The sequence below is a fragment of the Hipposideros armiger genome, unplaced genomic scaffold, assembly GCF_001890085.2.
Source record: "Hipposideros armiger isolate ML-2016 unplaced genomic scaffold, ASM189008v1 scaffold_188, whole genome shotgun sequence".
Classification (NCBI taxonomy): Eukaryota; Metazoa; Chordata; class Mammalia; order Chiroptera; family Hipposideridae; genus Hipposideros; species Hipposideros armiger.
The window spans coordinates 2076038-2103731 of NW_017731538.1; the positions used below are offsets into that span (position 1 = coordinate 2076038).

At 43.1% G+C, this 27694-nt stretch overlaps 1 protein-coding gene across 3 annotated transcripts in view; it reads left to right on the top strand.

Annotated features, from left to right (window-relative positions):
* The window catches only part of SPON1 (spondin 1), a 253854-nt gene that overhangs the window by 12713 nt on the left and 213447 nt on the right, over positions 1-27694 (top strand). For all 3 annotated transcript variants that reach the window (XM_019652852.1, XM_019652850.1, XM_019652851.1), the window contains exon 3: positions 7454-7560. In XM_019652852.1, coding sequence (XP_019508397.1) covers positions 7454-7560 — 107 coding nt within the window. The remainder of the gene's footprint in view (positions 1-7453; positions 7561-27694) is intronic.

Below are 27694 nucleotides of genomic sequence, written 5' to 3' on the forward strand. Positions count from 1 at the left end.
CAACTTGTCTGTTCCCCTTCCCCAAAATTCCCCAGCGCTGTTCCCATCCCCCAATTCCCCAATAAAAATCTTAAAAAAAAAAAAAAAGAAAAGACATAATTTGAGTACAGTGGAGCCCCATCTTACCTGAGGGTTAGATTCAAGAGACACTATGGAAAGCCAAAATCACATAAGTTAAAATTATTCCTTAAAAATCCTTTGAAATTGTACGTTAAGTATTCCATAGATACTAGATTCAATCTAGCCTTGTTTATGTACCCCTCCAGATAGCTTTGTTAGTGGGGAATAAAAACAAATTGACATTTCTCAATAAGTCCAGCACTCCTAGTTTTCCCCTCGGCATTGGAAGAGATCAGTGTTTTGTAAGCTGGGGACTAGATAAGGCGATTGGTTCACTTATCCTTAAAAACAGGACTTGTCCAAAACACACTATTTGATGGAGTGAGGGAACTGGGGGTTCTCATCTCATGCTCACTCAAGCATAGAATGGAGGAGCAAATTATCTGAAGGGTTGTTTCCTCTTTCTCTTTTTTCTCCAACAGGGTGCAGTTGTGTTTGATTCTATATCAGGGAGCTCACTATGTCACACAAAACTTTCTGTGTGGCTGGCTGGCTCTGACTAGTCTCAAATTTTGACAGGGTGTCCTGGCTGGACTGGAGTTGAGGCTAAGACAGAAAGGGTAAGGAGTTAGGTGACACCACCAGAAGTGTTTTGTGAGCTCTGCATAGACAAGGCTTCTAACTTTCACAAATATTCAACACTGTCATGAAAAGTTCAGGGAAACTTAAACAGAGGCCTTACCCATGCCTGCTGATTTGCTGAGGCATGGGAGATCCAGGGGAAAGAACTTGAATCCAGTTTACAGTTTTGGCTCATGTATTCGCTAATATGTCTCATGGACTATGTGAGAGAAGGGAGGCATAGGGAAAGGTGCTAGGCACAGACCACTGTGTGGGGGCGGATACGAGTGTGGGGAGGCGGGCAGATGGGCAGACTCAGAAGCAGGCCATCAAAACGGAGTGGTGATGCTAGGTGCTGCGGGCAACTCTTCTGATGCTTCTCTTCCTCCTTCCCTCCTCCTCTTCTCCTACTCCTTCTTCATGTTCTTCTCCCTTTCTTTCTCCTTATAGCAACCACACTGTCTTCTGAATTTGCTCAACACGCCAAGCACATTCCCACCGCAGGGCCTCTTTATGTGCTCGACTCCATGTCTAGACTACTCACCCCCAGATCATTGTATGGCTCACGCCTTGTCATTTAAGTTTCAGCTCAGATGTTACCTCTTTAAAGAGGCCCCTCTTGCCACCCGTTTATGTTTCCCTTTACTGTCACCTGATTTTATTTTCTTCATAACCCTTAACCAGTCTCTGAAATGATCTCACCATCTGCCTCCTCAAGCTAGAATACAAGCTTTATGAGAGCAAGGGCTGTGTCTTTCTTATTGCCACTTATTTCTAGTGTGTGGCTGTAACAAACAGGCTCTAGATCATTATCTATTGAAAAAAAATTAATGTATCATTTAAACTTCGGGAAACGTGGTGTGAGTTCTCCCTCTAAGAGAGCTGGATAGAAGGAAGGAAAGAGTTTCTTTCTCTGCCAGAAAGAGAGGTGAGACCAAGGGATGGGGACAGATGGCAAGGAGCTTCCGGTGGTGGCAACAAGAGAGAAAGGATGCCCAGTGCCCCAGGGCATGGGCTGGAGGCTGAGGGCAGGCAGCTGGCCTGGGTCCAGGGCGAAAGCTGCTTGAAGGGAAGAGGTCAGCAGCCATACGTGTGGGGGAAAGCTGCGTCATTGACATTTCAGAGGTGAAGCGCAGAGGACAGAGGGCAGAAGAGCAAAGGGAAGAGGCTGCCAGCTTCAGACATTGACTCTGATTATATGGAGAATAGGGCAAAGGGGATTGTTGATCCAGCAAACCTAGACATCTGTTATTAAAGTCACTCTCCCTGGTGTCAACACCTCAGGAAGTCATTGTGTCNTTGTACATATGTACCACCTCTTTTTTATCCGTTCAGGGATACCCAGCTTGCCTTCATATTATTGCTATTGTAAACAATGCTGCAATGAACATATGGATGAGCACGTGCCCTCAAAGTAGCATTTTGGGTTTCTTCAGATAAATACCAATACCCACAAGTGGAATTAGTCATTCTTTGTCTCTTGTTATAGTCTTTGTTTTAAAGACTATTTTGTCTGGTATAAGTATTGCTACTCCAACTTTTTTGTTTGTTTGTTTGTTTCCATTTTCATGAAATATCTTTTTCCATCCCTTTGCTTTCAGTCTGTGTGTCTTTCAATTTGAAGTAAGCCTCTTGTAGGTAGCATATATAAGGGTCTTGTTTTCTTATCCATTCAGTCTTCCTATCTTTTCATTGGAGCATTTAATCCATTTACATTGAAAGTAATTGTTGATAGGTATGTAGTTATTGCCATTTTATTATTAATTTTATTTATTTATTTATTTATTTATTTATTTATCTGTCTATCTTAAAGAAGTCCCTCTAAGATTCCTTGTAATACTGGTTTGGTGGTGATGAAGTCCTTTGGCTTTTTCTTGTCTGGGAAACTCTTCATCTGTCCTTCGATTCTAAATGATAGCTTTGCTGGCTAGAGTCATCTTGGTTGTAGGTCCTTGCTTTTCATCATTTTGAATATTTTATGCCAATTCCTTCTGGCCTACAAAATTTCTGTTGAGAAAGCAGCTGACAGTCTTATGGGAGCTTCCTTGTAGGTAACTAACTGCTATTCTTTTGCTGCTTTTAGGATTCTCTCTTTGTCTTTAACCTTTGGCATTTTACTTGTAATGTGTCTTGGTGTGGGCCATTTTGGGTTCATCTTGTTTGAGATTCTCTGTTCTTCCTGGGCTTGTATGTCTATTTCCTTTACCATTTTAGGAAAGTTTTCAGTCATTATTTTTTCAAATAGGTTTTCAATTCCTTGCTATCTCTCTTCTCCTTCTGGTACCTCTATGATGTGAATGTTGGTATGCTTGAGGCTGTCCCAGAGACCCTTTAAACTATTCTCATTTTTTTGGATTCTGTTTTCTCTTTGCTGTTCTGTGTAGGTGTTTTCTGCTACCTTATCTTCAAAATCTCTGATATGATTCTCTGCTTCATCTAATCTACTGCTGATTCCCTGTAATGTATTTTTCATTTCTTTTACTGTATTCTTTATTTCTGACTGGTTCATTTTTGTTTTCTACTGCTATTTTTATGTTTCCTATCTCTTTATTGACATTCTCCATGAGATCATTGAGCATCCTCATAAGCAGTGTTTTGAACTCTGTGTCTGGTACATTGCTTGTCTCCATTTTGTTTAGTACTTTTTCTAGAGCTTTGTTCTGTTCTTTTATTTGGGGCATATATCTTTGTCTCCCCATTTTGGCTGCCTCCCTGTGTTTGTTTTTATATATTGGTTAAGGCTAGGCCTCCCAGTCTTAGTAGAGTGGCCTTATGTAGTAGGTATTCTGTGGGGTCCAGTGGTGCAGTCTCCCTGGTCACCTGAGCTAGATGCTCTAGGTGTGTCCCTTGTGTGGGTTGTATGTGCCCTCCTATTGAAGTTGAATCTTGGTTGCTGTCTGCACATCAGTGGGAGGAATTGACCCTTGTGCTGATTGGTTGTGAGGGCTGGCTGTGACTTCAGTGGAGGAGCTGTGGTGCAGGGCTGACCCTATAGAGCAGGATTTCCTTTAGCAGGGTTTTGGTTCCTTCCCAGTCTACCCTTTGTGTGTGTTGTCCTTGGAGTTGGCTGGGTGATGCTCTGGCTTTGTCTGAAGCTGGCCACTGGGTGTGCCAGACCTGGGGCCTCTTGGAGGGGACCCACTGTAGGCCAACTTTATCCTCAACCAGTGCCCTGCCCCTGGCCACCTGGTATGAGCCACAAAGCAATACATGGGTGCCACCCATGCTGGGCATGGAGGTGCCTGGAGAGGCCAATCTGCAAACTGAGGCCAGCTGTTGCTAGTGCTGGGCTTAGGGCTGCTTAGCCAGAGGTACAGGACATACCAGAGCCAGATGCCGCTTGTTTGGGTTTTGTGAACCTTAGAGAGATTTTAGTAACGCCCACAGCATGAGCTAAGATAGGTCATTTGTACATGGCTTTGGTGTGTCCACAAGTTGGGTGAGGTCTCAGAGAATCACTAGGGCAGGGCAGAAAGGTGATAGCCAGTTAGATGCAGGGATGGGGAGAGCTCAACAAAAAACAATGGCACTGCCAGCTCCTTCCTTGGGGACAAAGCTGCCCCTCCAGCCCTCACCCTGAAGTTAGACAATTCAGTCCCTCCCTCTATGTCCCTGGTGCCTTTTGAGCTGCTGTCCCAGCCCTGGAACTCAGAGCAAGTGAGTCCATCAGAGAGTAAGTCCGTGTGTGGGCCCTTTAAGAGGAACACCTGGGACTGTAGCTGCCCTCCAGCTAACTCAGCCACAATCTTCACTGGTTTTCACAGCCAAAAGTTATGCGGGATTCTCTCCTCAGCACTGGAACCCTGGGCTGAGAAGCCTGGTGTGGAGCTGGGGCCTCTCACTCCTCTGGGAGGGGACCTCCACAGCCAAGATATTCCTCCTGATTTTTAATGGTCACACATAGGTGTGGGACCAGCATATTCTGTGTCTCTGCTCCCCCTATCAGTCTCAAGGTGGTTTCTTCTGTGTGTCCATAATTGTAGGTCTTCAGTTCAGCTCGACTTCAGAAAATTCTCAATGATGGTTGTTCTGTAGTTTAGTTGTATAACTGATGTGTTCCTGAGAGAAGCTGAACACAGCATTTACCTACTTCACCCCTTGAGGGTATCTGTTGACCTCTCTGTGTCTTTGCTTAGTTTCCTATCTGTGAAGTTGGAAGACTGGAATGGAGGGTTCTTGGGTTGGTTTGAGGCTCTAAAAGTCTATAATTTTTTGTTTAAAGAACAGAATCTTAGCATGTTCATCAGGCAGTAAAGTAATTTAAGCCTCGATTTATATCAATTTCAAGAAACTTGAATTGTGTGTCTATTAGATGCCATGCTCTGTGCTTGGTGCTCAGGATATGGAGACAATTAAAATCCAGTTCCTCTCCAGCATTAACTCACAGTCCAATGAAAAAAGCAGGTAAAAAGAGAATTGCAACTCAGTGCAAAAATTGCAATAAAGGATTTCTATCTCAGGAAATTGGGGATACAAAAGGAGGGGTGACCATCATTGCTGAGAAGGAAGGCCCTTGATCTAGATTTCAGTGAAAGCATACTTCTCTGGGTAAATGTGAGAAGGAAAAGTAGAATGTAGATTCGTAACTCCAGTTTCTATAACAAAACCCCACAATATAACTTTATTTCCAGTTTGTGCAAGGTTCAATATGGATACCTCTGGTCAGTGAGTGATTCTTTGTGTGGTTATTCAGAGGCCCAGGTTCCTTCCATCTTGTGGCTCCTCCTGGGACACCCGAGTCCTCTGCTGGATCCTTTGCATTCAGCAGGCAGAGGCAGGAGAGGAAGAGTGGAGGATCATGTGGGAAGTTTGTATGGGTTGGAAGTGGCATGCCTCNAGACAGCCCTTACAATTTGAAATATGCATGATCTATAATTTGGAGTAGGAGACGTTTCATCTCTGCCCAGGAATGCTGAGAGCATTCACTGAAGAAGATCAGAGGGATAGCTTAATCCAACCCCACTATACGTATTTGCTCAACCTTGGACTTTCAGCTCTGTCTTCTTATCTGCCAGCTTATCACCAGCATCTTCTCCTGCCTGATTGTGACGGATGCACTGAGTTGTGCCCATATCTAAGGGAAGCATGTGCTTTATAGCTCTCCAGAGCTCTGGAAGTTGTGCAGAGTGGGGAGTGGACCACGGTAGCTTATGTAATGCTCCAGCAGTTCATACAACCTCATGTTACAACTTAAGACATAAGCTGAAGTTCCTTGTAGTTGATGTGTGGGCATGAAGACTGGGGCATCTCAGTAACACACAGCAAGCAGGTGGATAGCAGGGACTGGCTGTGTGATGGAGCTGGGATCTGGTTCAGGACCTTCTCGTTGAGATTGGGGCTGGGGTTCTGAAACCCAGAGGCAGAGTGGGGAGCGTGATGGCACTGGGCAAGAGCCAATGAAGGTAATAGGCATAGCCAATGAATTGGGTAACAGTTCATCAGAGTTTATGTTGGATGGTTAATACACCAACGTTTGAAGGACCCAGAAAACTATTTGGGAATTTGGTGGAACTGAAGTTTTCATATGGCAAGTGTACCCAAGGATGGGGAGAATTCAATCTTGAGTGGAGATTTGAGGCCAGGTTCTCGTGTGAAATATCAGTCCTCATACAATCAAGGCAGGCCAGAAAGGCCCTCGCCACGGAGTGGGTTTTTAGGGTAGGGCTATAATCCAATACTCTCATGACTTTTAGTCAGATCTTCCTAAGACATAAATCTGAATATGAAAATCCCTAACTCAAACCCATCAGTGCCTCCTCATGGCCACCAGGGTGGTATCCACACTTCTTAGCAAGGCTTTGAAGGCTTTAACTTTCTACCCCCCTGTGTTCCTTCCTCCCCTAGCCTCTTATCACACCCTCCCTCCTCGCTTGAAATTTAATGAAATGTAGAATTAGTTCTGGTTTCCAAGGCCAAGGCTGGTCCACCATGCCTTCCTTTCTACCTGCAATGCNTCTGGGTAAATGTGAGAAGGAAAAGTAGAATGTAGATTCGTAACTCCAGTTTCTATAACAAAACCCCACAATATAACTTTATTTCCAGTTTGTGCAAGGTTCAATATGGATACCTCTGGTCAGTGAGTGATTCTTTGTGTGGTTATTCAGAGGCCCAGGTTCCTTCCATCTTGTGGCTCCTCCTGGGACACCAGAGTCCTCTGCTGGATCCTTTGCATTCAGCAGGCAGAGGCAGGAGAGGAAGAGTGGAGGATCATGTGGGAAGTTTGTATGGGTTGGAAGTGGCATGCCTCATGTATGCCATGCTTTCTACTGGCAGCACTGGGGAACAAGGAGACCTAACTGCAAGGGAAGTTGGGAATGTCGTCTAGCTGAGTGTCCAAAAGAAAAAGGAAATGTGTTTTGGAGAACACACAGCAGTCTCTGCCAGTTTGTGCTGTGAGCAGCAAGATTTCCCTTGGGCCAATCTAATGGAAGTGTAAATTAGATAACTGTCAAGATTAGAGTTGCTCACCAGGGACTATATTTATCAAATCATGGTTACTGGGAGAGAGTTCACCACAGCCTTGGTTGGTTCAAGAATTCCCAAGTGAGATAGCAGTTCAAATATCTAATAGGTTCTGAAATGTAAGAGGGAGCTGGGTAAAGAAAGTGAGAGTTCACTACTTAGCTGGACAAGTCTTTCCCACTGTCCCCCTGGCCACTTCCCTTCTAATCCACAGGTCTGGGATGTTGATAGAGAACTCATGTCCATCCATTTGACAAATGGAGGCCAATTTATTCCTATGCTTATAATCTGCTTTCTTCTCTCTCTATAGTGACACTTTCAGCTGCAACTCCCTCCTACTTCAGAGGATTCACATTAATTGCTCTCAAAGAGAACAGAGAGGGTGATAAGGAAGAAGACCACGCTGGGACCTTCCAGGTAAGACTCCTTTTGGACATATCCAGTGGGCCTCATTGCCCTGGTCGGTAGAAGCCAAGTGAAAGGTGAACAACCTGAGAAGCCTGAATACAATGAGAGGTACAAGTGTCTGAGGTGGCTTTGCATGCAGTTCCTTTGACCACTTGCCAGACTGGCCAGGTCCACTTGAAAGACCCCATAACGGAGGAGGCCGAAAATGCCTGAAGTCTACCTTAAGGCCTTCGGGGTTGGCCAGCACACAGGGCTCTTCTCTGGCCTTGCAGTGCCTTTGGGCAGCAGACAATCCAGTGTGGTGAGAGCTCTTGGAACCCTGGCAAGGCCCGACTGTTTTCCCTGCATGGCCATTTTGTGATTGACTGGCAATTCTCAAGTGTAAACGGAACAAGAGCTTAGGATGGCCAGACTGGAGGGAGTTCAAAGCACAGGAGAAAGACTATTAAGGGAATGAAGGGATTGATTTATGAGGGAAGATTAAAAGAATTAAACATGCTTTGCTTGGCTAAATGAACAGGACTGAGTTTAAGAGGTGGTAATGGTCTTTAAATGTCAGTCCTAGCAGAGCAACCTCCTCCAGGGGGGGCTTCGTCTGCTTTGTACAAAAGGGCACAGCACAATGAAAGTGGGTCACGAGAAGAAAGGGACTCTCAAAGGCAAGGGCCCTGACAGTGAGTCATATTTCATGGTGCAATATTCTTCCAAGGGAAGTGGCGGGAACATCATCCCCTTTCAAAGGTTTAAAAAGAGGCCGGCAAGCTGTCAGAACATATCCCAGAAGGGCTGGGGTGATCCTAGGAGGCGGCCTGGCTAAATTTGCTGTATCCATTTCTCATCTCAAATATCCATTGTTCTGGAATCCATTTTTACCTGGCATTTGCAAACTCAGAATCAAAAAAGAAAACTCAAGAAGAATACTTATACCCATAACTGGCCACTGGGGACTCTGATACAATTTGTGGGTTCCACAGAGGACCCGGCCCCAAAATACTTTCCCCATCCATTTTTTCATCCCTTGTGGCCAGGTTGTAATTTTGAATCCTGTGATTTAAAAAATGTCCTTTGTTTAGGATTCTGGGCTTCTGGCCTAGTGGGTCTGTTAATTCCATGCTCATTGCAATGTCCTTCTATGCACCTAGATGGCAGGAACTTTCTTGGCATGTATCTGAAGGCGTTACCCAATGATAATACTGTAGACAGCCAATATTTCTGGGGTACTTGCCATAATCCAGGCACTGGGTTAAGTGCTTTACCTTATCTCATTTTAATCTTAATTGAATTAGCTTGCTTTATCTTAGTTTAATTCTCAAAGCAACCAAGTAGCTAGGAACTATTATCCCTATGTTATGTATAGATCGAGAAAATGAAACTAGAGAGATTAAATCGTTTGCCTAAATGGCTAGTAAGTAGTAAGGCCAGGCTCCTCCATTAGGTGTCTGATTCCACAGACTAAATCGCTTTCCTATAGTACTGAATAAGCCCCTCGCACGGGTGTGTTTGGACAGTATATCAGTAAGGATGTCATTATAGGGAAAGGGAGATTCATGCATGTACTTAGCCCATAAAACATTAAAATATACTCCTCTGATCCTGGTTGTGCTAATTTACTGGAGGTGTGGATGATTTATCAGATTCGGGCAGCTGAGACACCTGGGTACCTGAGTGTCAGGTGGGGCAACATTCTAAGAAGGGAAAAGGTGAGGAGTGCGATGGGGGAGTGTGATCTTAATCGTCACCCAAACAAAATTTATCTGCTTTAAAATGATGCTAAGAGGTATATACCGAAAAGAGTTGGAAGCAAGGACTCAAATGGATATTTGAATACCATGTTCATTGCAGCATTAGTCACATAGCCAAATATCCATTGATGGATGAATCGATAAACAAAATGTGGTATATGTATTTACAGTGGAATATTACTTATCCCTAAAAAGGAAGGAAATTGTGACACGTTACTATAACATGGATGAACCTCGAAGACATTGTGCTAAGTGACATAAACCAGTCACAAAAGGACAAATATTGTATGATTCTACTTACTTGAGGTACATAGAGTAGCCAAATTCATAGAGACAGGAAGTAGAATGGTGGTTGCCAGGGGGAGCGGCGGAGGGGGAAATAGGGAATTACTGGTGAACAGGTTTGGAGTTTTAGTTTGGGAAGTTGAAAAAAGCTCTGGAGAGATTCACAGTAGATGGTGGTGGTGATGGTTGCACAACAATATGAATGTATGTAATGCCATTGAACTGTACACTTAAAAATGGTTAAAACGGTAAATTTTATGTTATGTCTGTTCTACTACAATAAAAAAAAAATGCTGCCTGAGTTAAGCCTGATGGGGACATGACGTAGAGTTAGGCCTGTGGGGACATAGCTTCTTTCTTTAATGCTATCCTGTTTTAATTCGATGGATTAATAGTCCTCCCCAGCTCACTGTCTCTCCTCAGCTAAATCTTGGTCCTTGTAACTGATGGGTGAATAAGAGTCCCGCTCACAGTGGGCAGTGAGTGAATGTTTGTTGAATGCATAAGTGAACAAATTATTCTTTTTACCAGCGTCCAGAACTCAGTGCTATTTGGAGTTGTGTCAGAACTCCTGCCTTATGCATACTTCCTTTTTCCTTCTCGTGGAGCTTCTGATACCCTTTCTTGTTGCATCTCAGTGGTTCTCAGAGTGTGCTCTCTGTACCAGCAATATCAGCACCATCTGGGAACTTGTTAGAAATACAAAATCTCAAGCCCCACCCAGACCTACTGAATCAGAAACTTTGAGGGTAGGGCCACCACAATCTGTGTTTTAACAAGCCCTCAGGATGAAACCAATGCGCACGCACTCAAGTTTAAGAACCAGTGCTGAAAGGAGATTCTGCCCATCCAACATTGACTCCTTCATCCTCCAATCAACATGTCTGTCTGCTCCTATCTAGCCTCTCATTGCTTCCACCAGCCCTGGAGGGATCAAAGTAGGAAACAAATGTGAAAAATGCCTAGCATACAATAATAACGCTGTGTGCCAGATGTTATTCTAAGTGGTTTACATTTATTAACTGATTTAATCCTCAGAGCAACACTATGAGATAAGCATTATTGTCTTATTTTTTACAGATGAGGAAATTGTGGCACGGAGCATTTAAGAACTTCCTTAAGGCCACTTAGCCCTAAGCGATAAAGCTGGATTCAAACCTAGGCAGTCTGGCTCCAGGCCCCCGCTCCCAACCACGGTGGACACCACCTCTCGATGTGTACATGCTGAGTGAATAAAATGAGGGTGTACTACGATTTTTTTTTATGGTGGTAGTTTCTATGCCAAAGGCTTTATATATATTATCCTACTTAATTCTTGTAGCAGTCTTGTGATGTCTGTATTGTTATCTCTATTTTACAGATGATGAAACTGAGTCTCTAAGGGGCTAAGTAAATTGACCAAAGTAATCCAACATGTACAGGGAGACAGAGGGGCAAACAATGTGCCAGTGATTTTTTTTCACACATCTCACCCCCTCTGCCCTGCCTCGTGCATTAAATGCACACTACACTTGGGTTCCCATTATCTCAGACATAGAGGGTGAGGCATCATAGCTTGTGCCTCCATCTTTCCTCTCCTGCTTTATTTTTTTTTNGATCTTCCTAAGACATAAATCTGAATATGAAAATCCCTAACTCAAACCCATCAGTGCCTCCTCATGGCCACCAGGGTGGTATCCACACTTCTTAGCAAGGCTTTGAAGGCTTTAACTTTCTACCCCCCTGCGTTCCTTCCTCCCCTAGCCTCTTATCACACCCTCCCTCCTCGCTTGAAATTTAATGAAATGTAGAATTAGTTCTGGTTTCCAAGGCCAAGGCTGGTCCACCATGCCTTCCTTTCTACCTGCAATGCTGCTGCTCCTCTTGTCCACTGGACAGACTCCTATTCCCCATTCAGCTTGCAGCTCACATGCCCTCTCTTCTTTAAAGCCTCCTCTAACTCCCCCAGTGAACTCACTGTTCCCTCCTCTGGGATCCCAGAGTGCTTTGTTCATACCTTCATAACATCCACCGTGTGTTATAAAAAATATCTGCTGATGTGTCTCTTTCTCCCATCTGTTAGATTGGGTGCATCTCGTGGGCAGAGGCCATGCCTTTTCTCTTTGTGTCTCCAGTGGCATAGCACTGGACTGGCACAGACAAGTGCTCAGTAAACCTAAGGAGAAGGGAGGTTGACATATAACACATGGTCACCCATGAGAGCTTTGGAGGAGGAACCGAAGCAGGAGTGAGAAAACTATGCACTGAAGACAAATGATTCCTTTGTCATTCATTCATTCAGCTAGTATTTATCAAGCATTTTCTATGTGTTGAGGTATGCTAAATACTAAAGATACAGCACAGTTCAAGAGACTTGGTCTCTGCTCTCACAGAGCTTACAGGCTATTAGGGGAGACTAGCATTTAACAATTCACAAATAAATATTTAATTAAAATTGTGCAAAAGCTATCCAAGAAAAGGAAAGGGTGTTGACAGGGTATATTGTATGGAGGTGGGAGGTGCTGAGTGGACCTCACAAGGCACTCTATCGTGGGTGTGATGAGCTGCAAGAAGACTCAGTTTATTATAAGGACTTACTCAAATCTCTCTATAACCTGGCCCTGTGAGCATCATCCCCCAAAACATTGATCTTCATTGCAATCCTCTCAGTGGTCTTTCATTAGTACCTACTAGAGTTTTTCTNGCCACTCGGCCGGCCCTCCTCTCCTGCTTTAGACATGGTGGTCTCTATGCTCTCCCCCTCACACTCTAGAGTGAAAGTCTTCTCTGTGTACCCAAGCTGTCATCTTTGGAGTCACACATTTATTTATCAGCATTGATTATGTCTCCTATGTGCTGGGCACGGAGTCGGCACTGGAGATACGATGGTGAGAGAAACAGACATAGCCTTCCCCTCATGGAGGAGCATACAATATCCTCTTTGTAATTGTACCTTAAGCTACCTCTGCTGCCAACAAGCATAGCAGTGAGTCCGCAAGTTATCAGTTGGAACATGAGCAGACGATCAGAAACTACAGATGCCATTGTATTTTTAAAATATATACATAGCAATTAACAAAGATTTAGATATACTTTGCTAACAATCTCACTTTAAATATGATGGATTTGAGGACGTAACATCAATAACAGAATTCTAATACTCTTTACATCTGGTTAAAGGTAATGTCCTCTGTTCTAGAAGTGACTCTGAGAGTGGATGATTTTGCTTCTAATTGAGTAAACCCTTACAAGGAGAATATAGACTCACCAGGTACAAACAGCGAAAGTGAACTTGAATGCCCTCTAGATTCAGTGGGGGAGGAACTGGGGCTGCTTGGTACAGGCAGGGTAAGGGTTACAACTCTCACCACTCCCTGCAGAGGGCCTAAGAGGTGGGGCTGCCTTCTCTGCTTCCAGTGGCGGGTCCAGCGTGGCAGCATTGGCCCAGACTAGGGGATCCGTTTCTGGCTGCCAGACGGGAGAGACACAGGAATCTCTCTCTGATGAGCTGGTTGGGTGTACTCATAGTTCATTGAAAATGACAAGGAATGCAGGGCTGGACTGCCTGTACAAAAGTAACCCACCCATCCTTTAAAATTGCATCCCTAAAAATGAGCTGCTCCCTGGAATGCTCATGGCCCAGCCAACTGCCTGGCTCACTCTTCTGCCTCCTTCAGGTCTCTGCTCAGATGGCCCTTTCCCAGGGAGGCTGTCCCAATCACCCTATTTGAAACTCATCCCCCCTCCCATCCCTGAACTGGACTCGCTATCCCTCTTCCCCACTTAATTTTTTTCCACTGCCTTTATTGCCAGCTGATGTGCAATCTGTTCTCCTTGTTGACTTGAGTATTACCTCCTCCCCGTCCACTGAATTATAAGCTCCCTGAGATGGGGATTTTCATCTGTCCTGTTTGCTGCTGTTCCCCCAGCACCTCGAACTGCACCTCACACTCAATATTAGTAGGCACTCAAATATTTATGGAAAGAATTTTAACGTGCTAGTTTATAATACTATTACTTCATTTAATTTTAACTTAAGGCTTATATGCATCAGCTAGTTTAGTTAACAGTCTGTCAATCAAAAGAAGGACTCATTATAAAGGGGTGTTTGCCTGAGAAGATCCCTTATCAATACCATACAAACAAGTATTTTTTAACAGCTAATTATTTCATATTCTTAATCACCTATTTCTAGCTATTTTCATTATCTCTTCATTAACAATAAATATTTATTAGCATTTAACGGGTTCTGAGCCATGTGAGAAGCTAAAAGAGTTTTTGACAGTTTTCTAAAAATAAAATGCTATTGCAAGCCTGTTCCTAGGAATTCTTAGTTTATAAGAAAACTCTTGTTATAGATACCTAAGCTCAATCATGCATCTTATAAGATATTAGGAATTTTCCATCTGCCTTTCACTATTACAAATAATGAAGTAAAAACAGTTTCTTGCATAAAACTTTTTTCTGTATTTGGTATTATTTGCTAGAATAGATTGCCAGAAGTGTAATTACAAGTGCAAAAGGTATGGGCATTTTTACGTTTTTGATGCGTATTGCAAAGGTGATTCTCCTTCCCCCAATCCCCACCCCCCAAAAAAAACTTCACTCTGCGCTCTTTCAACAACTTGAATATGAGCATTCCATTATGGTAGCCACACCCACTGATATGAAGGGAAACGTATTTCCATATCAGGACTGGGCATCACAGGCTTTGGGCAGGTCAACTTAATGGACCAAATCTAGCAAGATGAAAGCTAATAAAGGAGCCCAGAAAGTCACCTACTTAGATCCAAATCACCAATTGCACAAGTACAAAGAGAGAGACTTGGATTTGTGGCAACACATTAAACAAACAACAATAAAAATACCCCAGGAGTTTTAGTTGCCTTTTAAGTTCAGAATGAGTCAATCATGAGCTAGAACCACAAAAACTGATGAGGTCTTAGAATGCATCATGGGAGCATGGACACAGGAGTCAGATTATATTATGGGATTCTTAATCCATCCAAAGAGGGTCCACAGTATTCTCTTTCTCTATAGAGTACACCTTTCTAGTGAACAAATATTACAGTATAAAATATACAGTGTTTTCATTCGTTCATTCATTCATTCATTCAAATATTGCCACCGCATTCATAGCACCTTGTACTTTTTCTTCAGCGTGGTTATTAGAACTTGTAGTTATGTGTTTGTTTATAGGATGATTTGTTTAATGCTGCTGTGCCCCTAAACTGTAGGGCAAAGCCAAGTCTATTTTGTTCACTATTGTATTTCCAACAACTAACGCTGTACCTGGCACATACTGCACACTCAATAAATATTTGCTGAAATGAATTAATGAAAGCACCAATTACCAGCTCTGTGAAAGGCAATGTACTGGGCTCTGAGCATATGGAGATGAATAATTAAGGCACGGTTCCTGGTATTAGGTGGTCAAGATTTACAGCAGCACATTCCAACCCTGGTATGCTCTGTACACTGGTGAATTACAAATGGGTTATAGGAGAGCCTAGATATTTATTTTCTAGATATTGGGATAGTCTCATCTGTTTACTCTAAGAAAACATTATTATCTCCTGCGTGTGACACGGAGTAAAAAGGCTTGTACAGAAAGAACTGTATGGAAGCATGCTGGGTGCTATAATTGCTATGTGTGTGCAAATAAGAACACAATCATTTTCAGCAAGTGTGGAGTGAGTGCTGATTTGGGAGGATGCAAAGGACGTTTCTAAGATGATGACTTCTGAGTTGTCTCTTTGGGTGGTTGAAGCTTGCAGGTGGACAAGGGGTTAAAATGATGGGTGTGTGTGAAGACCACTCCACTCTTTCCTCACACCTCTGTTTTAAAACTCACCCTATTTTAATGTTTTACTATATCTTTTGTGATAAGTGCATAGAGCCCAGCCAGGAGGCAGTAAAAGTTTTTTTTAACTGAATGAGTGAATAAGTGAGCCAGGGGATGAATGACAGGCTACGCCTGCCCCTTCCCTCAGGAACTCCCTGGGTGTAAAATGCCTCTGTGGACCTGTGATCCTAAAGGAACCATCAAAAGAACACATTTTCAAAGCAATGTCAATACCTCTTGTTCGACACTTAGTTTTCTTTTTTTTTTAAATTGCTAGCTAAAACATTTGTAAGAAGAGCGAGAAGCAGAACGCCGTGTGAGTGCCTGGGGTCCTTAGGCTGTGTGTTCACAGCCTTGGCCTCTGGTGCCTGCTACCAGGAAGGATGAAAAATAGTTTTCTTCCAAGCAGGCAAGCTCTGAGCCTGGGAACCAGACGCCTTATGGAGACGTGAGCATCACTTCTGTCAACACAGCACACCCTTGTTTTGTGTTGAAAAATACAGAAAAGGATAGGGAAGGGTAAAGAAGAAATAAAAATACATCATCTTATAGTCTAGAGATAGGTAATCACTATTAACATTTGGGTACATTTTCTTCCAGATTTTAAATATATATATGCTCATATATATATAATTTTCTAACATTTTGGAATGATGCTATATGTAGGGTCTTATGACCAGTTTTATTTTCATGAACACTGTATTATGAGCATATTTCAAGGCAATTAAATATTATTCCACAACATGAATTTTAATGGGTTTATAATACTCCACTATACTGTTGAATTATAATTTATTCAACCGTTCTTCTATTGTTGAGCAAGACAGGTGTTTCCAGTTTTCCTTTTTCTTTTTACTCATAAAAAAGAAAAAACACTGCAATGAACACTTTCACTCATAATCTTTGTCAGCATGCATGAGCATCTCCTTATTATTAATTTCCAGAATTAAATTACAGGGTCAAACTGAAGTCTTTCTCTCTCTGTCTCTCTCTCTGTCTCTCTCTCTGTCTCTCTCTCTCTCTCTCTCTCTGCATGCGTGCAAACACACACACACATAGGTATATATTAGCTCCTCTATTTTCTAGTGGTTGTCATCAGAAATTTGACAGTGTCCGTGGTGGGCACAAATGTTATTGTGACAGTAGAAAAATCCCTATTTTTAGGCTGATCTTCCTCCTCAAAAAGGACCATGTATCTCATTATTCTTCTAATTCTAGCTTAGCTTTTCAGTTTAGACAAGGGTGTGTGAAAAGAACACAGATTTTGGGAACCAGCAGACCTGGGTTCAAATTCTGCCTCTACCAGCTGGGTGAAGAAATCACTTAATTTTGAGCATCAGGTGAGATAATTTATGGAAAATACCCGACACAGTGCCTAGACATGATGGACCCTAAATCAGTGTCTCTTCTTTCTGAGCCATCAGCCTAGGGTCCATTTCCACGTCTCTGTGTCCGATGACTCACCAATTCCATTTTCTGTGGATGTGGGCAGACATCTCAGCTTGGGTGTAATTGAACCAGCTGTCTGTATCACTGACTGTACCAGGTGAGGGGAGATACAGGCTTCTCTTATTCTTTCTCTCTTCATTGTAATATGATTTTGAAGGCTATAAAGTAAAGTGAAAATTTTCAGTACTCCTAGGTACCTGATACCAAGTAAATAGACATAAAACTCTATTCAATGTGGGTGCTAGGTGTTTGGCTGGGCTCAGTTACTGGCTTTGTGATCTGTTCTCAAAAGCAGCAGCTCTGAAAATTGGGTTCAAATTATACCTTGACAAAGACTGCACCCCAGGAATGAGCAGGTAGAGGAAACCACAGTCATCAGCTCCAGGAACTAACTAGTCCAGTTGCTTCCTTTACTTTAATTCTCTCCCTCTCAGCTGTAAATTCCATGAGAACAGGGACTGTCTGTTTCTTCACGAAAGCACATCCAGTGCTGGGTGCCGTGCCTGCCACATGATGAGTGCTCAGTAAATATTTGCCAAATCAATTAATTCATCTCCTGTCAGTTTCAGACCCATCCTGTGAGGTAGACATTATTATTATCCCCATCTTACAGGCCGGGTAACATGGCGCAAATTAACAATGTGACAGCGGGCACAGAGCTAGTAAATGGCAATCATCAAGGATTAAAACACCTGAGGCCTGTGCCATTTTCTCTGTTTAGCACCCTGTGTAGCTCCACAGGCAGATGTGTGGGAGAGACAGACAGAAATCTACTACTCAGTTCCCTGAAATCCTTTCTGGGTTGTTCCAGGGATCACATCAGATTTACCCTCTCTCGGATCCTTCATCCTCCAAGTCTCAGCCCTTCACATGCCACCTCCTCTGTGTTTCCTGACACTCACATCTTACTTTCAACCCATTTGGAATCTGTGCCCCCTGTCCCATCTCTGAGCTCTCCAACTCTTGGAATGTCCCTTTATCCTAGTTCTCCACTTACTGTGTGGCCCTGATGTGCTAAATCCTCATTCTCCTACGAGATCTGCAAAGAGGCAGAAATCTGGGCCTCAGACATCTCTGTATTCCCACGGTCTCACCAAGACTTGGCATACCGGCCAGTTGAGAAATATTTTCCAAATTGATGGATGACTGCTGTTGGAATTTCTGGCCCTACCCACTTGTTGCTGGCATTTGTTGGTCTCATGCTTTCTTGTATGGGAACTAGCATTGTTTCCACATCTATTTTTCTAAAGGTCTGGAAATCATTTTCAAACACATTATAGAATTGTTTAGCAAACAATATATAACTTTTACTGCCCAAAAGAATTTTCATCACATACATATTAAGTAGCTTAAAATATGCCAATCAGTCACTATGTGGCTTTGCAATCTTTAAAATGGGAACAATGCGCACACATTCATTTTATGGGATAGATTTTAATTCTGGCTTTACAAACTCTTAAGCCATCATGTTGGCTTTTTAAAACAGAGTTAAATCCAAAGAGTGTTGGTTGGAAGGAATTCCCATCTACCTACCAGGTGCTTCCTAAGCCACAACTTGCAATCCCCATTCTTGTGCAATTACCTTCTTGGAATAAACTTGAAAACCTTAGTTTGTTTGCCCTGATTGGTTGATTATTCAACATGGCCCATCTCTCCAGTATTTCAAGATTCTTCTAGATTTGGCATCTTTGATCCCACATAGTTAATCACTGTCTTCACAGCCTTATGTCATTTGCAGCTTGAATGAGCCTCTTTGCTCAGCGGAACCATGGACACATGCTTCAAGGACTTTGTGTGTCCCCTTCCCTCTATCCAGGTGTTTTCCCCCAGGTATCCTTAAGTCTCACTCCCTCACTTCTGCTCAAACATCATTTGTGTCAAATAGTCCATTTCGGACCATATTTTATAAAACAAAACACCCATCACTCTTAATCCCATTTATCTTGTTTCATTAGACTTATCACCACCTGACATGCTATGTGTTTGCTGACTTATTAGCCATTGGAGGGACATTGCTTTGTTCAGCACCATCACAGTGCACATAGTAGGCATTTAATAAACAGCTGTCAATTTCTTAGGGGTGCCTTTTTGAATTCAGCCTTAAAACAAGTTGCTGTTTTTGACAATGACTCTCCTGTAAAGACAAGGATTCCGGCCCCTCTCTCAGCCCCTTTCTTCCCCCAAGTCAGCTGACATCCAGGGCTTCTTCACATGGACCCATGTGAGGACACACATGCTCACACACACACACACCTCCTGGCCTTTTCCCAAAGCAGCCTGTACTTGTACAGCTACCTTTTGAGATCCTAGTAGAGGACTTTGCCTGAATCCCAATTGAATTTTTTCATCTTACTGGCAACATGGCCACTTTGTGCTTGTGCCTGAGCCCTGTGCTTGGAGAAAGTCACACTGCAGTGCAGACCGGTAGATATGGAGACATCGTCTCAGTTTCCTAGGGCTACTGTAACAAACGATCACAAAGTTGGTGGCTTAAAACAACAGAAATGTATTCTCTCACAGCTCTGGAGGCCAGAAGTCTAAAATCAGTTTCACTAGGCTAACATGAGGTGTCAACAGGACCCCACTCCGCCCGGGGGCTCTCGGGAGGATCTGAACCCTTGACTCTTTTGTTTCTGGTGGCCGACAGAAGTCTTGTGCTCGTGGCCACATCGCTCCAGTCTCTGCCTCTGCCTTCACATGGTCTTCTCCTCTGTGTGTCTCTCTCTCAAAACTCCCTCTGCCTCTCTCTTTTAAAGATACATGTAGTTGCATTTAAGGGCCACCCAGATAATCCAGGATAAATGCCTCTTCTCGAGACCCTTAAATTAATCTCCTATTTTGCCATACAAGGCTATAGTCACAGGTTCTGGAGATTAGGAAGTGAATATATTTTGCGGGGACATTTTCGCACACATCCACTTAGGATCACTGACCTTGGGGGGCCTTCAACCTGCCTGGCAATCTGACTAAATTACTCTGGAAGTTTCTCTCTCCCACTTCCCTAATGCTGATTTTCTCTAATTTCTCACCTTTCTTTCCCTTTTTTCATATGACTTTCATCAAATGACCTTGTGTCTTTTTCTATAGGAAAAAAATAAAATAAAATAAAAAAAGGAAATCCCTGGACCAGAACTACTAAATATGTTCGTATCAAGTTAATAAACCTACCTGCCTCTTTCCTCACCATCCCTCCTACTCAAATAATGGAATATGAATAACCCCTCCTCCTAAGGCCAAATCCTCTACTTCAGATCTGGAAACAACCCTCTACTACCTTCTCAGGAATCTGAAATGGCCACTAACCCCTTCTCTCGTTCATAGAGTCAGGCTTTTCCTCTCAATTAGATCCTTCTCATCAGCTCAAGTTTTATAACTCTTCCTCCATGAATCGCCCTTCTTAAAATAACAACAACAAAATCTCCCAGTAAACAGAAACTCCACCCCCTGACCAATCCATCACCAGGTCTTACTGATGGTACCTCCTAAGGATCTTTCTAATTTATCTGCTTCTTTCCTTCTCAGCCTAGTCTTAGTCCAGTCTATTGTCACGTAGCCCTGTCACCTTCACAGTGACCTCTCTGCACCCACTGTTGCCACCTCACAGTGGCTCTGCTGAGCACCCTTCAGTGGTCTGTGTGACCAGTATGTCAGCTCCGTGGGGTCAGGACTCTGTTTCATTCTCTGCTGTATTCCCTGTATCCCCAGCATCTAGAAAAGTGCCTGGTACATAGTAGGTGCTCAGTAAGTGTTTGTTGAAAGTAGTCAATTTATCACTAATTTAAGGAAGAAGACGAAGTTCCTTAACAGCTTACAGGTCTGGCCCCCACTTACCTCTCTTCTCACATCATGTCCCCCTTGCTCTCTGGACTCATACACACTCTGGTCTTCCATATACCAAGTCCCCTCCTGCCCCAGGGCCTTTATAAATAAGTGTATTTTCATTATTTGGAACACTTGGCCCATCTTTTCCTTAGTCTTCAGATCTCAGCATATATATTGCAAGTCGCTTCTTTGGAAAAGCTTTCCTTAGCACCTTTATTTCCTCTTAAAATGCGCTCGTTGCACACATATCATTCCTTCTTGGGAAATTCCCAGCAATAATTGTATTCTTATTTGATGACTGTCTGGTGAATGGCTATCTTTCCCACCAGATGAGAATGGGGGCCATTATATTCCTGGTACTTAGCATGTTGTCTGGCACACAGGTACTAAATAAAACGTATTGTGGGAATAAATGAATGGATAACGGAATAATGCCAGGGCTCAGATCAAATACAGGAAGAGGAGAGGGTGGTGCAAAACTGATTTTTACAAATGTTAGAAGGCCCAGCAGATAATTTAGTTGGAGAGGTTCACTGTTGGTTGGGAATTTAGATTGGAAGCTCAAGACAGAGACTTCAGGCTGGATATTTAGACTTAGACGGTTGGTGAAACCATGGTTGACAGAAAGATTGGAGATCCAAGAGGATTAGCACCTGGAGATGAGAGGGGGATGGGATTAAGAGCAGACTGGGAGCTCGTTTTAGAAAGGAAGAGGTACATATGTGAAAGATGGATGTGGACGCTGATAAGTGTGGAGATGGAAAGGGAGGGAAGAGTTTGAGGGGGGCATGAAGCAGAAGGTGAGACCAGATGAAGAGGAAGGTGGGGGTGAGGGAGAGAGGGGAGGTTTAGATTGGCTGAGAGGAGGAGAGCTCCTGTGGCACAGGCCAAGCAGGCAACCTACATGAGCAAAGTGTGTGTGTGTGTGTGTGTGTGTGTGTGTGTATGCACATGTATGCTTGTGTGTATGTGCACATGTGCATGTGTGTGGGTAAACATGATCACACTATTCTCAGGATGAACCCATTTCTCAATAGATTACTGTGCGTGTGTTCACAGCTACCCAAACTCACTGAGGCAGGTAAGCCAGGCGTGATAATCTGTCTTTTTTAGATGCAACATCAAGTTGGATCCATGTCCTATGCCTCTGCTCTTTCCACTGAGCGACACTGTCTCACCCTGCTGTAGCCTACCTGTCTGGGCTTGAGGATATGTTATTGTCATCTTTCAGCATTTCAAATCTCCTGCAGATGCAACTGGCCTCCAGCCAGGGGGCCAGAATGTCCTTGGTAAATGGCATTATAATAGGATCTTAGCTTTAAGAAACCCTGATGCTCCTTGTAACAAACCATCCTCTTTCTTTAATGGGGAGCCCTTAAGAACTAATTACCTTCTCCTAATTCATGTGTGTGATCAGAACAGACCAGGACCAACGTATTATGCATAGAATGTGACCCAAGTCCAGGGCAGCTGAATGTGAGGAGCCCAGGCAGCCCCAGAGCAGATCTCAGCCCTCTCTGCTCCTCTGCATGGGTTTGAATTCGGCTCAAGGAGCCCAGAAAAAAAGAGCATTTGACTTTACTGAGGGTATGAGGTGGGAGGCAGAAACATAATGCATGGAAAGTGCTTAACAGGGTCTGGCCAGTAAATAGTAGATGAATATAGGACCGTCAGGTACCACCAACTACCTCAGCAGTTGAGGGTCAAATCACAGGGGCCTTCTACAGGTCACAAGTGGGAATTTGTCAGTGGTTCCTCCTCCATTCCTCACCTTGAGCCAAATTTAGCTTTGAGTCAAATTTTGCTTTGAGTCAAATTACCTAACTTACCGAATCAGGCTCAACGCTTGCTGGACAGCCATCCAGAGGCCCAACACTCAGTGCGCCCAACCCCTGCACCTGATAACACAGAGCTGCAAAGCCTCCTCACGCCAACAGTGATTGCAGCCCGAGAAGACCCCGCCTTGCTGACAGGCACCTCCAGTTCCAACACCCACCCTGACCTTTCACCCGGGACTACAGGACCCAAGTGGGGAGGTGGACATGGTGCCACAGCACTGTCTCCTATGATTCTACGTGGGAGTCAGCTTTTGACCCAGGTGAAATACATCTGGGAGCCAGGCTGACACCTGCTCCCTCGTACAACAGCTTAGCGGTGCCAAGCATTTTCTCACGGTGGAGACATGTAGACCACATGTACCTGGTGGGTGAGGGAAGGAGGCTTTTCTCCATAAGTGCATCCTCCACGTACTGCAGTCTTCTAAGTACAAACAAAGATGAACCCGTTCGTTGGTTGGCCTGGCAAACACTCATTCCTCTTTTGAGACATAGCCCTTGCTGCTCCTCCTCACCCCAGCCCCCCGCCCCCCGTAAAAGCCACACCCTGCTCCGGCTTTCACTGTTTGGGAGAATCTCCCTTTTATTTGCACCTCTTTGCCTCCGTCTTCTAGACTGCATACCCCTTGAGGACAAAGCGTGTTTTAATTACCTTGGAATCCCTAGGGCCCAGTACAAAAATCAATTCTTGTTAGTTAATTATTGAGTCTTTGTTGAACAAAAGGATGGCTACATTTGATGTCCCCTTCCCTTAGCTATTAAATATTAAACATGTCTATTTATGTATCCTGCCTTATTGGAGAGTTGTGGCTTTGTCCCTGCAAAAAACGGTCCCCGGTGACTGTGCTCTGATATTTCTTACATCTTTTCCCTATGGGTCTGTTTCTAACGTCAACCTCATCCTCCAAATGTAATTTCACACATGTTACTAAATCAGTTTGCTCCAGCCTGAATCTAGGTTCTTGCTTCTCGTTCACAATAAGCCGCAGCAGCTGACAGCAGACCAGCAGACTTTTGCTTCCAAAATGGACATAGGGTGTTGCAACTTTGCAAGGCAAACTTTAGACCCCCTTTGCAAGTGCCTATGGATTGCTGGTATTGAGAGAGATTTTTGTAGCTTTCAGTGCTGGAAGACAGATCTGGGCAGCCCAAAGGCCCATGCTAAGTGGACTAAGTGGGCCCAGTCCAATGACTTATGTCTGTGCTCTGGCTTCTTAACAGTAAGGGAGATATCAGCAAGCACAGAATGCCATGAGTGGGAAATGAAAGGACAGGCTGCCACAAACCAGGGAGGGCAACAGCAGCCTTCCACAGATTCTAAAGTGTCCATTTTTAACATCATAGTTGGAAATTAGAATGCACCTTACAACTCATATGCACATGAAATGTAGGATTCCTTCTCCACAGATAAACTGTTCCTGTATCATCGATGCCTCTTAAACTCAATGGCGTCTTAGATTCAAGGAAGATGGCAGGTTTTGTCTTGTGTGTCAGTTCTGATCAATTGGTGGGGACCATCTGGAGTTTGGGAGGAGATGGGTCTGATGCTGTGTCCTGCTGCAGGAGGGAAGAACGGAAAGCTGGGGTGTCAATGTGTACGGAAGATGGCGTGGAATCCCCACTGCCAGACGTTTGTAACTTCAAGCCATGTCTTTGGGAGTAAAGGAAGGGACACACCTGCCATGTCTTTAATTATAAAATGAGAGACAAAATACGCAGGGAACATTTCTTAGGGACCGGGTTAGAGGCCTGCCTCTGCTCATTTGTGACTTTGGTCTTTTTAAAGAGCTTTTTAAAGTATTGGTTTAATTATAAAAACAGCACATGCTTGTAAAACAAAGATATAAAAGTATTTGAAATTAAAAAATTTTCATTGTATGACTGTTACTGTTAATGGCCATATATATAAGTTTTTACCTTCTTTCTATTGCAAATCAACATATGTGTTTATATGTGTATAAGGGTGTGTGCCCACGTGCACATGCTTACTTGTATATCTCTAGAGTAAATTTTAAAGACACAGAATTCTGGGTAGACATCATTTTTAGTAGGCACAAAATAGTCCACTTAACCTTTCCCCATTGAGGTATAGCTCAAAGATTATTTCCTCTTTTCAGCTAGTATAAACACTGGAAAAAACATCTTCAACCACAAAAGCTTTTCTTATGTTTTAGAGGAGTTCAATAAAATGGTTTCCCAGAAATGGAATTCATATATTAAGGGGAATGAACATGCTTAAAGTTTTTGATAAATTGTGAATTGATGGTCCAAAGACTTGGTTAATGGACACTTGAACTATGGATAGATTTAAGCTCAATACGAGCTTAATAATAAGCTCGTGTTTCTACTGCCAAAGAACAAGAGAATATCGGAAATATCTCACTGACCGTTTAGTGACAGCCCTTGCTAGGAGTGGAGCAAGTTATGTTGCTCTACGTGTGCAGTGCATCATGGGTGCAGGTCTTAGGGACACCTCCTGGGAAATATGCAGGCTCTGGGTCACCTTTGGCTTTACCTGCTTGAGGTGAATTGCTGCTCATAGCAAGATGGGGAAATGTCCACACTGTCAGGACTCCAGGAGGGATCTTTGAAATGTCTGGTTACTGTCTTTCCTTCTCTTGGGTTAAGTGCAGAGGGCTGGGCGATTGATAACTTACCCCTTGGGGTCATAAAATCTTGGGACTGATTTTTTTTTATATTTATTTGCAGGGGAGGGGAAGGAAGGAAAAGGGAGGGGCTCTTACAGCAGCTTCAGACACTCCTGTTCCTGTCGTGCTACCTGTGTTCAGCAAGAAGGCAAAAGTATATGCCTTGAGGTAGACATTTATATCAAAATAGCAGTCAGTTTATTCATTCATTTATTTGGAAAAGGGCCTATGTCACTATGGCATTGGTTATGTTTTCTCTAAATTTGATTAGCAGTCAAACGAGCATACTATTCATTTATTGTTAATGAGTGCTTTCAAACAAGTTCTCAGAGTAGCATTTTTTTGTTATATTTTTATATCCACATTAAAAGAGAAATATGTACCCAATCTCATTCAAAAAGAATTTAAAATAGCTCATATTTGGTTTAATCCAAAATTAATACTTTTAAGATAGAATTTTAAAATGATCCTTTTAGTAGTGCTTTGGGGACTAAATTGGGAAAGAAAGGAAGCTGGGTGTTGACTTACACAATTGCTTTTACCGCCACAGAAGGTAATGTGCCGTTTTTTCATTTCAATTCAGGCAACACTTCTTCTTTTTTTTAATTGGAGAACCGTGTTTTTCCAGGATACATCAGCTCCAAGTCAAGTAGTTGTTTCAATCTAGTTGTGGAGGGCACAGCTCAGTGGCCCATGTGGGGATCAAACTGGCAACGTTGGTGTTATGAGCACTGCGCTCTATGCAACTGAGCTAACCGGCCGCCCCCCAGGCAACACTACTTGATCACTTACTTACTAAGTGTCAGGTACTGCCTTCGGCCAGTAAGACCTATGTGCATTGTGCAGCAGCTGACAGCAGATCAGCAGACTTTTGCTTCTAAAATGGACATAGGGTGTTGCGACTTTGCAAGGCAACCTTTCTACCCCCTCTGCAGGTGCCTGTGGATCGCTGGTGTTGAGAGAGACTTTTGTAGCTTCCAGTGCTGGTGTCAGGCCCATTTTCATCAGCCCTCCTGGCACATGTTGCATTTTCCTATGTTCAGATGAGAAATTTAATTTTACTCTCCAGAAGTATTAATTATTAATAAAAATACTACAAACCACTTTTCAAGTTAAGACTGAACAAATAGCCAAGTATAACTGGATTCAAGGCCCTGGAATAATGGCATTTTTTCTTTAAAACATTTTTATTGAGTTGAAAACCAATAGGGTCACAAATAAAAATAGTCAAATTCAATAAAAAAAATTCTTACTCTTTTGGTTAATAGGGAGAGAGCCAAATAATGAAACAAATTGATTTTAAAAACCAGTGTCAATGTGGTTTTCTAAAAGAATTAATATCATAGTCTCTAGACTAAGCATTAACTGAGGGATTTTAAATTTTGCTTTATTTGCCTTGGTTTGGTTTCATAATCTGTGAATAAAGCTTCTCTTCTTTTTTGCCCGGATTGATTATGGACCAACCCTTTGGCAAAGTGCATTTTACAGTTCTAGAGACCTTATCAGAGTTTAAATTGTGTTCATATTTGCTCTCATTTGAGCTCCGTGATAACCCTGTGATGGAGACAGAACTGGGTTCTGATTCAGATTTTACAGATAAAGAATCTGAGGTTGAGCAACTTTCTTAAGGAACCCAGCCAGGAAGTGGCAGGGCCAGGCATATCTCATGGGGCCATGCTGCCTTTCCAAATATTTACAAAATTAGATACACGAATGAAGTGTTGGGGCACAAAAAAATAATTTTTTCCCCACAGTTCTATGTTCTTCTGACTGGGCTAATAATCAAATTAACATGAGACAGATTAACAGGAGAAAATGTCCAACATTTATTACAGATGTATATTCTGGAGTTCCATAAGAATATGAGACCCAAGGAGGCATTGGGCAATTGGGGTTTCTATGCCCTCTGGAGCTAAGGAGAAAGTGGGGTTTGGGGGAGCATTGTGGTTTGGGACTTCAAAGCGCAGGAAGGCAGTTTACATGGACATGGAAAAGCAAATGTTTGGTAAATAAATATTTGCTTGGCCATCTTTAACAATGGGACACAGAGAGGACTTTGAACAATTGGGCCTGGCTAGGTTCCTCTCTATCACGCACTAGTTTATATTAAACTGTAGTAATCTGTGATATCTCCCTTCCTGGACCAAGGCCTCTATCCAAGTTTCTTTTAGGCATTTAAGAGGAAGGTTAAAGGTTTTTCCTGAGTCTTTTGTTTCTTAAAAAATAACCAGCTTAAAATCAATATTTCAAAAGGCATATTTTGGGGTGGCAAACTCTGCTTCCCTTTGGAAGATCTTCAGCAAAGGTACTTGCAGCAGATCAGGTGAGTCCGGTGGGCTGGAGGGTTTCAGATGGTGAAAGACAAGACAGCAGGAGCAGCTCAACCATGGAGAGTCTGGTACTAGCAACCAGCATTTGTTAGGCATTTACTGTAAGCTGGACAGCAGAATAATTCAGAATATGTTCAGAAAAGCGGGATTGTCAGTATGTGGTAACTGACTGGATGTGGAGGAGAAGAGAGAAGCACTGGTTTAAGGA